The sequence below is a fragment of the Mytilus trossulus genome, chromosome 2 (genome assembly GCF_036588685.1).
Source record: "Mytilus trossulus isolate FHL-02 chromosome 2, PNRI_Mtr1.1.1.hap1, whole genome shotgun sequence".
Lineage (NCBI taxonomy): Eukaryota > Metazoa > Mollusca > Bivalvia > Mytilida > Mytilidae > Mytilus > Mytilus trossulus.
Genome location: NC_086374.1, coordinates 27,829,164 through 27,842,970, shown reverse-complemented (window position 1 = coordinate 27,842,970; position 13,807 = coordinate 27,829,164). Strand labels below are relative to the sequence as shown.

At 32.3% G+C, this 13,807-nt stretch overlaps 1 protein-coding gene across 1 annotated transcript; it reads left to right on the top strand.

Moving 5' to 3' along the window:
* The first annotated feature begins 1,697 nt into the window (after positions 1-1,697).
* On the top strand, positions 1,698-13,004 carry LOC134705010 (uncharacterized). The gene is made up of 9 exons (XM_063563780.1): positions 1,698-1,809; positions 6,007-6,204; positions 6,651-6,763; positions 7,956-8,103; positions 9,273-9,406; positions 10,357-10,534; positions 10,817-11,032; positions 11,981-12,056; positions 12,414-13,004. The coding sequence occupies exons 1-9, from the start codon at positions 1,740-1,742 to the stop codon at positions 12,901-12,903; spliced, it is 1,623 nt and encodes a 540-aa protein (XP_063419850.1). The 5' UTR covers positions 1,698-1,739; the 3' UTR covers positions 12,904-13,004.
* Positions 13,005-13,807: the final 803 nt, after the last annotated feature.

Sequence of the window (13,807 nt, the reverse complement as noted above, 5' to 3'; positions counted from 1 at the left end):
AGCTGCGCATGGTTAATTTTTGGTCAAAAATGGTAAATGGGGATGAAAACAGGATTGGTAAAATATTATACAGATACTAGTACATGCTGTTGAAGAATTCTGACAACATATTTAGGTCAGATTGAAATACATTACAAATACATTAGATAAATGTGGATATAGTAATATATGGTTGTCACAAGGAAATTTTAATTCTGAATGGTTGGGTATAAGTTTAAAACAAAAGTTCTTTGGTCAGTTTCAACAAAATTGGAGAGCTGATATTGACTGTTCATCAAAAGGTTCAGCCTACAAATTCTTTCAACAAAATTTTAAATTTGAGGAATATCTGAATATTTTAAGTGATACAGATAGAATAACATATTGTAGATCTGGAACGGGTATCCACAAGTTACCCATCGAAACTGGTAGATGGAATAAAATTGAACGTAACTTAAGATATTGTAATTTATGTCATTGTAACATTAGTGATGAATTTCGCAACATTTTGCAGTGTAGTTCTATGGCAAATTTTCGAGCACAATATTTTGACACTTTTTCTTGCACAGATGAACATACTAAAGTTTGGAAAACTATTTCAGTTAAAAATTAAAAATATAAAAATTAAAAATAAGTTAAAAAAAGCTGTGCAAATTCGTCAGGGTTATAACTTTGCAAGCAAATCTTCCCGGTTAATCACCACTTTTCGCTACAACTGTTCATTTTGTTCATCTCATCTTGTCTTGTGTGTTAATGTTATGTTCTATAACTTTTGATGAACTTCTTTGTACCATTGTAACTTTATGGTGTTTGAGAAATATAGAATGTTGAATCTTGATTATAAAGTACTTAGTGTTGACATCATTGGCGGCAATGTTGTTTTTTTAGCAATTACATGCATCTCCTTAAATGTCGTATTTAATCAACTATTTATGGAAAATTGCTGTTGTCTAATTGAAGCTCAATATCTATATGTTATTTTACCGTACCCATGTAACTATATTTAGTACATTGTAAACTGCAGGTTGATATGTGCAAAGGAAAAGACGACGAAACATTCAACCGCCATGCAATTGTTTCCTTGATGATTGTTTGTAGAGATATCCTACATTGTTGACATTTTGATTGTTTAATAATGTCATTAAAGTTGTATTCAAAACATTTCTCTTTAACAATATAATCATATACATGTATATTATATCTAGAAATTATAGAAAAATAATTGATAAATAACAGTATAGCATTTCATTTGGTGAGATCAAACATTATTTTCTTTTTCTTTAATTGTCCTGTTCCAAGATAGGAATATGGCAGTTGTTATTGTTTAATTTGTTTCTCTGTGTGTGTTACAATTGTTGATTGGTTTTTGTTGTTCCACTTGATTGTTTATGTTGTTTCGTTGTTTTCCTCTTATAGTTGATGTCTTTTCCTTCAGTTTTAGTTTGTTACTCGGATTTGCTTTCTCTCAATTGATTTATGACTTTCAAACAGCGGTATTCTACTGTCAATGCCTTTATTTGCGAAGTAAAAATATATAGGTATTTTTTTCATTTAAGAATATCTCAACCAAGCTTTCAGTCTCCTATGTGTGTACCTTGTACTTGCCATATAAGGAAAAAAAATCATGACATCGACATTAGGAATGTATCATTAAGTGACGGTAATTTTACGCTAGATAATGGATTAATGTTTAATCTCCCTTTTTCTGACTGTAGAAGGATGTAAACTATATGTAACAAGTTAATCCCTGACATATCAATATGGAGTACAATCTATTTCAATGTTTAATTTTTATATTCTTTGGATTTTTATGTTTTGTAAATAGTAAAAGTAAGTTTTAATTTTGATATGTATCACATTTACACGAAGTAAGCAGTCCAAGTAAATGCAATCATCCTGTATGAAAATCCTATATCACACTATGTAGTTAACCTAATAACGTAGTCGAATGCATCTATGTCGAACATTCAATTTAATTTCATATCAGAGCTCGAGTAACTTAGGTATATTCTGTTTCCTCATATCTCAACTTTTTGACAATTTTCAATTACATGTAATTATTTTCTTTGATCATCGAAACTAAAAGTTAATTACTTGAATAGTTACAATATGTATGCTATATAAATCCTCACTTGACATTTATTTATTTATTGTGATGTAGTTTATAAGCTTCTGAATTATTACATCCTGGTAACATTCACGTTTTAATCTTCTGTTTATATATATATATATGATAGTTAAATGCGTTTTTTTAAAATATACTTTTTCACTTTTTCGGTCTTTTGGAAAATGTTGTTTGTGTTGTATTTAGACCCTTTTACAACAAAATTTGTTTTACATGTACACGTATAAAAGTTGCGAAATTTATCCAACGCAATCATAGGTTTAAACGTAGTTTTCAATTTAGACTTGTGTATATATACAATCGTCTTAACATCAACCCAACAATGTAAGATCTGTAAAGCTTTCCCAATTTTGTTGTTCTTCCCTAGCCGGGATTCGAACCAATGCTACTGAGATATCGTGACCCAAATCGCCTGCACTTTAATGGCGCGTTAGACCACACGACCACTTGGGCTTCATGAAATAAAGCTTTCGATGTACGGGTATTACCTTTCCACACCAGTTTTAATCTAGCGTCGTACTACAGTACATGATATATAAGGCATGAAGATGTTATTTTTACAGATCAGCTAAATTATCTATAGTAAAGGATGAAAAAATGAAAGTTGACAATTGTCTACCTACTCTATAGAGACGATATGCGTGTAACTCGCTCAAAAAACTCAATTTAAATGAAACATAAATATTTAACATCTTCTGCATACTCAGAATGATACAAAAGTAGAATAACTGTCTGACACAACTTTTAGACGGTGTGTTACCTCACAAAAAATGTAAAATCACAATTATACTGAACTGAGGATAATACAAAAAGGAAAGTCCCTAATTAAAATTGAAAAATCAAAAGCTCAAACACATCAAACGAATGGACGATAACTGTCTATTCTTGTACAGGCATTTTTTATGTAGAAAAAAAAGGCAGTTTAAAAGCAAGCTTAACCTCTCACTTGTATGACAGTCGCATCAAATTCCATTATATTGACAACGGTGTGTGAACAAAACAAACAGAAATAAAAGGTAAATATGTCAAACATAGGGGTACAGCAGTCAGTATTGTGTTATGATCTTAATCACTATAAAAGCAAACAAATATGTATCAAAGAAGCACAAACTGACATAGTCCAATCATTTATAGCAAAAATTGAGGACAGGAAATTCTAATGCACAAATTTATCATAGTACAATAACACAATGACGGGATGTATTAGTACAGAGTCGCGTCATATATGTATTAAAGAAACATAAAAAAGCTATATAGACAAAGCACATTACCAAAAATGAATGACAAGAATACTAAAACATTTTACAATAGCACAATAAGGGGATGTATAAGTACAGAGCCACGTCATATGTATCAAAGGAATAACAACAAAAAGCATATAGACAAAGCACATTAGCAAAAAATGAAAGACTAGAATACAAGAATTGTCATAGAACAATATTATATCTTTATTTACCAAAGTCATAACAACTATAGGCATACAACATATAAACTACACAAGTATAAAAAGATAGCAGAAGGTAATGTGTTAAACATATTACATCATGTTGGATCTTAATTTTTTTGCACGAAATATAAATTTACCCAAATTACATAATTCTTTAAGATTATTAGAACTCATTAATTGTATATATTTATACATAGAAGGTTTTCTACAATAATATGGTTTTATAAAATAAGATCTAATACCTTGATAAGTAGGACATTTCAAAATAAAATGCATCTCATCTTCAATGTCGTCTTTACAAAAACTACATAGTCTATTACTCCTTGACACAATGAAGGGATGTACAAGTACCGTCAAATAGATATCCATAAAAACAGACTTAGCAGTCAAAAGTAATGCTGTAAAGACAAATAAAAGAGTAGTACAAGACGTTTTTAGGATGATAAACAACGTCAGTACACATAATATATACTCCAAGACCATCGTGTATTATTTCTTAAGTTGATACGGAATATTTATCAACAAGGTCTTGGTACCTTTCGATTTTTTTTAAGGCAAAAAGTTCTTTGGCATACCCCTGGTTAATTAACATTCTGCTCAGGCACCACATGGTGACGTTTTATAAAGTCTGAGTAAGAACTGCAAGCTCTTGAATACCGAAAAAGTTGGGAAATGAATATCCCATATGCAGGTGAAGTTGATATATTGCTACTTAGGTGCGGGAAATTGATAATTTCAAAATTAAAAGCGTCTCGTTTCTCATAGATTCTGAAACTGTGAAGATCGTTTATGTCTAATTCGAGGTAAAGATATAAACTTGAGGCTGACGAAGCCGTGTCTGTTGTTTCTTTAATTTCAAGTTCTTGGGGACATATCAATGGAATCCAATCAGAAATTTTAAATTGTTAATGGAAAGAACATCATTAATATATCTGAAAGTGAAATGAAATGACCTGCCTTCTTTTAACTTTTTCTTTTGACAAGGGTCTGAAGAAAGACCGATTCATATGAAATAAGAAGAGGTAGTCATGGAGTGGCACATAGTTCATTTCCATAGGAATGCCGACAATTGTTGAAAAAGTGTATCTCCAAATTCAACAAATATGTTGTTAATAAGAAACTCACGCATACCATGATCACTTGTTCCACTGTGAACATGTTTACCTTTTTGTTCACTATTAACAAAATAGATCGTATGGTATCCCAAAGTAATAAATTTATCAAAAGTTTAAATAGAACTTACTTCAGAAAATAATTTACTAACAGCTCTTAAAAGTTTTTCATACACACCTTCTGTCCTTGACATCTAGTAAACAGAAAAAATACGAAAAAGTCTTGTTTCTTTTATGGGAACCACTCTCCAAAATCATCCGAAAATATACATCAGTGCTATCAGGAACTTAAGATTCCTTTAACAAAATATTTTTAAATATATCACAGATATATTCCTTATTCTGAAATTAACAAAAGTCTTGTTGAAATTAAGGTTTATGACCCCCTTCCGTAGCCATTTTTGTACGAACTTTTCAAACTTCAATTGTGTCAAAACTACAGATATAATAAATACTAGAGATAGGCCATTTTGTACATATACCATGGAATTTTTTTCAGAAACTTGATTCAAAGCATTAGTATTTACCGATTCGTTGCATTTAATTGAAAAAGAGTACTTTGTGGCAAATAAACCAATATTAATATTATAGAAAATCCACAGCCTTTAATACGAAGATTCGTGTTATTAAATTTGAAACATAGATTACTCACTTGTTTTTCTATGATGTGCTAGTGTTTATTTTTTACAAAAGGTTCTAACCAACCTGTTTATTCCAAAATACCTCGTGCTGGGTCATTAAAGTCGAGCGCACCCTATAAGGTGTACTTGATTTGGTCCGTATTTTTATTTGTTTTAACCAAAATTAAATTGATAAACTTTTTTCATGGAAATCAATGCTAGTACTGCATGCCATAATCCTATATCTATCAGTCATCAAATTGTCAAATGTGAGAGTACAAGGATAAAGGCTGTGGATTTTCTATAATATTTCCATACGTTTGGCATTGATCCACACAAGAGTACATAATCATTAATAAAAAAAAAATCGATTCAAAAGTAATATAATACTCAAACAATTCCATTCAGTATGTTTAAAAAACTGAGTTTAATTAATTGAATTCTAGCAAGAAGTCAAGTTGCGTTTACAAGTTTTTTTCATCTCTTTTGAAGATATGAAACATTTTATTAACTGCTATAGAAATCATAAACGATCTTGTTAAAAGAAAAATAAGAAATAGAAAGATATGATCCTCTCTGGACTCAATGTTCCTTAAATTTATAGTTTAGTGGTTTTCAGTGATCACATTTAAGTTGACGTAAATTCTTGCTGGATTATTTGTGATTCTGATCTTTTAATATCTCGTTGCCGTATTCCTATATGTTTTCTTCATGTAACTGTAGGATATGATGCCCAATTAACGAGTACTCTCTACAGTTGGGAGAAGGCAAGGTCCAGTCACCGTCTTATTGGGGACGGAATCAATGATGATATATCTGATATTCAATTAACACTAGAAACAAACAGTAGTGTTGTTCCAGGATCAACATATGGGTGGATAGACGCAAATGCTGCATACCAGCCGTGGATGGAATATTTAGGTAAGGAAGACATAACTAATGTGGACTTAAGGAAAATTAATGTTTACTTTTTTATATTGCACTGCATGAAGAATTTTCATTTATCTCGGGTTTAGCATTTTTATAATCAGTAATTTGCATAGTAAAATTATTCTATCATATCATTATTCTTAATCTCGAGAAGGAAAGATAAAAGAGGAAATTCAAACTCATAGATAAAAGATAAACTAATAACGCCATGGCTACAAAAGAAAACGACAAACAGACAAACAAATGTACACAGAATACTGTTACAACATAGAAAAATAAAGACTAAGCAACACGAATCCAACCAAAAACTGTGATTGATCTTGAAATATTCTAGAACTGTTGATCGGTATGAAATTTAGATTGTGCAAGTTCAGTGTTATGTACTTTTTTATAAATGCTTTCAATTTGGATTTTTTTAATTACAAACCTTTTTTTAGGTTGTTTTGTTATTAATCCGTCAAAAATCCTTAAAGAGGTAGCTGTAAATGCCAGTACACAACTGTTGGAGTGTGTTAATGCATGTCCTGCATCGTCAGATATTGGTCTGCAGGTAAGTGTTTATGAACTATTTCAAGTTTGGCATGGATCGACAAAATGTAGTTTCGGTCAATTTCAGTGGAATATTAGAAATACTACGTTTGAAAAGTAAATACATTTGACTTCCGTGAAAGTTTATACCAATCTTGTACCACGCGGTTTAATTCGATGACCCCAATGCGATCGGACGTGACATTGTATTAATTCATCTCACACAAACGAACGCTTTTCTCATAATTAGAAGGGGCTTGTTGCCAGGACAACTACAGATGACAATATCTCTATTTTGCTACCATCCTCCGATAATGAAAATGTTATGTAATTCTAAAGGTCGGACCCGTATAATGTATGATTTCGCTGTAATTAATTACTAGTATTTTAAAATTTTATTAGGCTTTTATGTTCAGTTATTTTCTGCTTGCCTTCTGATGTCTTTATAAAAAAGGGCCTTAAAATGGGAAAAGTGATAAAGTGCCTCAAATATTTACTACGGAACAAAACCAGGAAACTTTGAGTCTCCTCGTACAATTAACTATCATCAGTCTTCGTAATTTTCTTAACAATTATTACAGTACATATAAAAATGAAGAAGTGGTATGATTACCAATGAGAGAACTCTCCACAAGAGACCAAAATGACACAGAAATTTACAAGTATAGGGTACCGTATGGCATTCGCCAATTGAAATAGCAAAGTCCATACAGCATAGTCAGCTATTAAAGGCCCCGAAATGACAATGTAAAACAATTCAAACGAGAAAACTAACGGCCTAATTTATATACAAAAAAATGAACAAAAAACAATTATGAAACATATAAACAAAAGACATCCACTGAATGACAGGCTCCTGACTTGGAACAGGCACATACATAGAGAATGTGGTGAGGTTAAACATGTTAGCGGGATCCCAACCCTCCCCTAATAAACTTGGGACAGTGGTGTAACAGTTCAACATGAGAACGAACTATAAAAATTAGTCGAAAATGGCTCAACTCAGCAGATGGATGAAAATACAAATACTACAAATACAAGTGGACCTGTACGGGTACTTGTACATCCCAACAACAAAAAGCACTAAGTACAGATCTGAGAGTACTCGCAGTTTCTGACAGCTAGCTAGTTCAGAGCCACTAACAAATAATAAAAAATCATGCATCTAACGGACTAAATAATGTTTTATACAAATTGAATTATGAATGTTGTAGCAAAGTAAATGTGTTTGTTTAAGTACAATATCATTGACAAGTACTGATGTCACTGGTGCAGCTACCAGAAGTTTCTGTAGTGGTGACGAAAATGCTTTTTGTGCTCCCGATCAAGCTGGAGTATATCAATTCGCTTTGTATTCAAGGAGTAAGTATATTTATGTAAATGTATTGAACTTAAATAATATCAAAAGCTTAAAAAAAACACCTACTTAAATTAAAATATTCGAGTATGTATACAATGGATCATTGGCTTTACAATTGTGGTTTTAAAAATATTTTGGATGATGTATAAACGCATTTAAGGAGTAAACTGACAAGAGTCATGTGTAGAGCAGGAACTGCTTACTGGTTCGCACCACACGTACACTTCCGGATTTCGAAGGGGTTCGTGTTGCCCAGGTTTAAGTTTTCGCATAGTGTTTTGCAGATTTGTCTTTGTTTTATGCAATTAACTTTTCATTTAATATTCGACGTTTGTGTTTTCAATGACCCCTTGGTATCGTTAACCTCTAATTCGGACAACGTTTAACTAATTCACATGTCTTAAACTTGTTTGAATGTTCTTATAAAATGTTTAGATATTTTCTCGTACAAGAATCAGAAAACAGAAAATGTCATTTTGTTTAGTTCTTGTCATTGCATGATTCGTATTTGTTCATTCTTCTGACCTGTCATCGTAATAAAACGATACTTAACAGAATATACAAAAAAAATGTACATGCATAGATAATAAGCGTGCAGAGGCGGATCCAGCCATTTAAAAAAGGGGTAGGGTGTCCCAACCCAGGATAAAGGGGGGGGGGGGGTCCAGCTATATGTCCCCATTCAAATGCATTGATCGGACCAAAAAAAAGGGGGGTCACAATCCCTTGATCCGCCAATGGCGTGTACAAGGTATATACTAGTCTTTTTTGTAAGTCTTTTTGAAATATATCATTTTGTCTCTTATGCACATTAGGAAAATTACAATTGGTTAGTCTATGATCTTTGATTCATAAAAGAAACAGTTTCGTTACATCCACACCAGTTTGACATCAGTCAAATAACTTGAGAATTTAAATTTCTTTTTATCTTTTTATCAAATTAAAAAAAATCAAAATTGCAAATATCAAAACAATGCAGGTATTATGCCATAACTAATAAAGCACTGACTTCTAGAACTGCTATACTTTCGAAGACAAGTAGACCAACATTCACATACAAAGTAACAAGACACCAGAGCTTAATTGGTGCAAACTCTGCTGATTTCGAAAAAGTTATTTATTGTGAGTGCTACTGAGACACAGATATATAGAAATATTTTTATCATTTCAGGTCCTGTTACACGTTCTATAAACAGTGGTATCGGAGACTGTCTTGTGATGACAGTTAGCAGCACTTCAAATCCTTCCGTTTATTTCGAGCCTGCTCCATGTGGTACATATCTTAATCCTCATTGTTACAAAACGGTAATTTTTAGTTTAGTTGGATATTATTAATTACAGCATGTAAAAATAATCAAAATCTTACTGAAAACTAGCAACTTATATAATTACAGCATGTAAAAAAATCAAAATCTTATTAAAAACTAGCAACTTATATAATTACAGCATGTAAAAAAATCTAAATCTTATTGAAAACTAGCAACTTATATACCTACAGCATGTAAAAAAATCTAAATCTTATTGAAAACTATAGCAACTTTATTTAAAGTCGAAGGTTTTCTTGTTAAAAAAAATGTTTTACGTCTCACTACAGTCGTGATTAAAGAAGGGATATAGCTAAGATACTGTTGTCAGGTCAATAAAGATGGTATATTTTGGTTTAACTATTGATTTACTCATAGGGTCTTTACATCGGAAATAAACACATTTATTATAAAGCCAGTTGATTGCATGAGACGGGTCATTATGTTCATATACTAGTATTCTATAATGGTATGATACACAATCACTAACGGGAGGGATTGTGCTTGGTTTTCATAAGATAAAGACATAATCTTTCAATCAGTTTAATTGAGGTCCGGAGCGGTCATGTCAGCAACTACAAGCAATATTTTTTTAACTTATGTATCATTGTCATTTTGTTTAGTTTCTTTTGTTTCATATTCTGTCATCGGACTCGGACTTCTTTTAAAATGAGTTTTACTGTGTCAATTAACGTGTGTTTCTTTATTCTGCATTGCTTAGATGTATAGGGGAGGGTTGAGATATCAATAAACATGTTTAACCTCGCTGCATTTTTCTGCATGTCCTAAGTCAGGAGCCTGTGCAGTACTAAGGGTGCAGTATGTACCCAATGAAAATATTATTGTATTATTAATGTATATTTATTTTTGCGTGCGTGTGTGCGTGCTTGCATGCGCGCGTGTGTGTTTGTATTGAAATTTCATAAGTGACGCTATTTTTTTAAACCACAGGGCACTTTTATTATATCTCTTGTAAAAACTACATGGAATGGTGCCTCACAATTCTGTCAAACCTTCAATGGTGAAATTACATCTCCATACCATATAGCTAGTTCGTCGAAAGGAACACAACATCCTGGATCATACTGGATAGCGCAAATTAGAAAAGTCCAGTACTATTTATCCAAAGGTACGTAAACTACATGTGAAGGAATTCAATCTTTATATAATCAATGTCAGGATCTTTGATAGCCGACCTTACGATATAAGCTTTTCTAATTGTTGAAGGCTGTACGCTTGCCTATATTTGCTTACATCCACTTTATTTGAACTGAGGTTGATAGTTTTCTCATTGGCAATCCTACCACATCTCCTAATCATTTCTTATTAAAAATATTATAGAAAAATGTAAAATTCGTATTTGTTAGTACAAATTACTCTGTATGTGTTATAATATGTTAGACTTTTATAGACTTTATACCCGGAGCTGAGAACTACTGCATTGCTGCACGAGTAAAATCGGATGGATATCTAGACATTTTACTTAGATCATGTGACCAACTATTACCTGCATTGTACTATTTTAATATTTCGCCTCAGCTACCAGGTACTACACAAAACGGAACAAATAGATTTGCTACTCCTTCTAGGGGTAAAGATGGATCCCCACACCAACCTGTATCAGATGGTACGTATATATAAAGAACCTACTCAATCAATTTAGTGCCCAAGCTATAAATTACGTATATAGTTATTTATGCACCTCATGGCATAAACAAATTTTAATCAAATATATTTCCTCATTGACTTAATGATGAAAAAAAATACAGAAAATGTACAAAAAGAACGAATCCCTTTTACAAAAAACTTACGAAGAATAAAAATGAACAAACGGGGCACAGTCATTAAATGATAGAGCAATATACTGACCAATCAGCTTAAAACGACTAGAGTAGAATACAAATGACAAAATAAATGGTGTGAAGTCGACAGCATTTGTGTTATTTTTTTTACAGTGTGGATTAAAAGAATACACTGTAATGTAGATGCAGGGGGAAAAAAATAAAAATTATTCCACCGCTTTAAATTAAAGGGAGAGGGATATACTGTTTTACCTCTGTCTGTCCATCCGTTAGTTCATCCGTCCCATGAATATTTTCGTCACATTTTTTTTCAGGAACTACTTGACAAGGATTTCTGAAATTTGGTTTCAGGGTTTATATAAGTCTGCAATACAGTGTAATGCGTTTTCAGATTCATCAATCAACAACTTCCTGTTTACCGAACACTTATATAAATTTTTACACTTTTAAGATTATCCACTTGCGGTGGTATCATCAGTAAGCAGTAGCTCACAGTTTCACTTTTGTTTTTGTTTAATAAGTTTTGTCTTGCTCGAAAGCCATAGTAAAAAAAAGAAGATGCCAAGGGAAACAATTATACACAAACTTCGAATTATAACAAACAATAGACAAAGAAAAAACAAAGGACAGCGGAAAAACATGGATAACCCAGAACTACTTTGAAAATGTCGGCTTTCGGGGATTAATTTGTAGTCGGTCATTTACTTATTTAAAATATCTTAGTATTTTAAATACCATAGCTGTTTTAAATATGAAAATGTCCTATATTGTAGGTATATTAGCTGTGGTTGTTTCAATACCTTGTTTAGTTGTTGCTGTCGCTGCAGTCACTGGTTGGTTCACTTACAGGTAATCATTTCAATATTTAGACATATTTTAGAAACTAAGATTAAATGGTTGACATACAAAACTAAGATTAAATGGTTGACATTCAAAATTAACGACATAAATATGTAACTACTAGAACACACCCGTGATATCGCGGGTCCGTGACTGAATTAAAGTATATAACTATGAGCAAGACTTATTTTTGATTCGTCGTTTTTACGTGATGCCGGCTGACAAATTGGACCTCGTAATTTTAGTATTATAGATACACTGAAATGTCATCGAATATTGAATTACTTACAATTAATCATTTATACATCTAAATTATTTGAAATAAAAATAAACTTTCATGAACAGTTGTATTTTGTATCATTTCAGATGGTTTCATAAGAAAGCACAGAATATGAACGGACTGAATAACTTGCCTCGGCAAATATCCTATTATGAGTCGTCAGGTGATTTCCCAACTACAACTACTACAACCGAACATGAAGTTTCTAGTGGATATGAAATGACCGATATTGCGTACTCTGAACCAATCGATTGTATCGATAACGAGGACCGATATAATCATATCGATCATACACGACACCGTGAAATCAATGAATCTTCAACGAGTAAATATCATGTCATGGTTTCCAATGAAGACAAGATGATCCTGGACGGTTATCATGCAATAAATCATTTTCCCAAGGATCGTGCACCCAATAAAGACTATGACAGAATGTCTACAGTTAAAATGGAACAACATGGGGACATGTTGGATGAACAAACTTCATTCAATGTTTATAATACAGTACCTTCTGATGAATACAACGAGGACCCTTATTATGATATCGATTATATCGATAGCTATGAATCTGATTAATAATCAATAATTTATCATCATTATAACTCAATTATAATAACAAATAGTCGATATTTTATATGGTTTATAGTCTAGTATATTTACATCTTGTCTTTGCATCATTGCCAGTTTGTTTAGTTTCTTTTGTTATCTATTCTGACATCGAACTCGACTTCTTTTAAACTGAGTTTTACTGTGCGTATTGCTGTGTGTTTGTTATTTCTACATTGGCTAGAGAAAGAGGAGGAAGGTTGAGATCTTAAAAAATATGTTTAACCCCGCCGCGTTTTTGCGCCTGTCCGATGTCAGGAGCCTCTGGCCTTTGTTAGTCTTGTATGATTATTAAATTTTAGTTTCTTTTATATATTTCAGAGTTTAGTATGACGTCCATTATCACTAAACTAGTACAAATGTTTGTTTAGGGTCCAGCTCAAGCAGGCCTCCGGGTGTGGGATTTTCTCGCTGTATTGAAGACCCATTGGTGTTTTTCGGCTGTTCTCCTTCTCTTTAGTCTCTTTGATACATTCCCCATTTCCATTCTCAATTTTATTTTCTGACAATGAGAGAGCAACAAAACGCTACAAATAGCTAATTACCTACTAGATGTATGTCAACTAACAGTCTTTAACCTTTTTCACATCGTGTCAAGCTTGAAATTGAAACGATTTTTGAAAGCTGTTAAAGACTATCGTGCAGTCTTGCAGTCAAAGACTATCTAAGAACAGATATAATTTCAAATGAAACAACTGACGAGATTACCGACGTATGCCGAATATGTTTACAGGCTAAAGGGCTAGACTCGTTCATTTTATATATCAAATTCCTTTAGTTCAAATCACAATCCGTATAAACATTTGGAGATGTTGCATGATTGTCAGTGATAATGCTCTTCGTCGCAGGGTAAGGTTGAGAGCCAACGTGATCA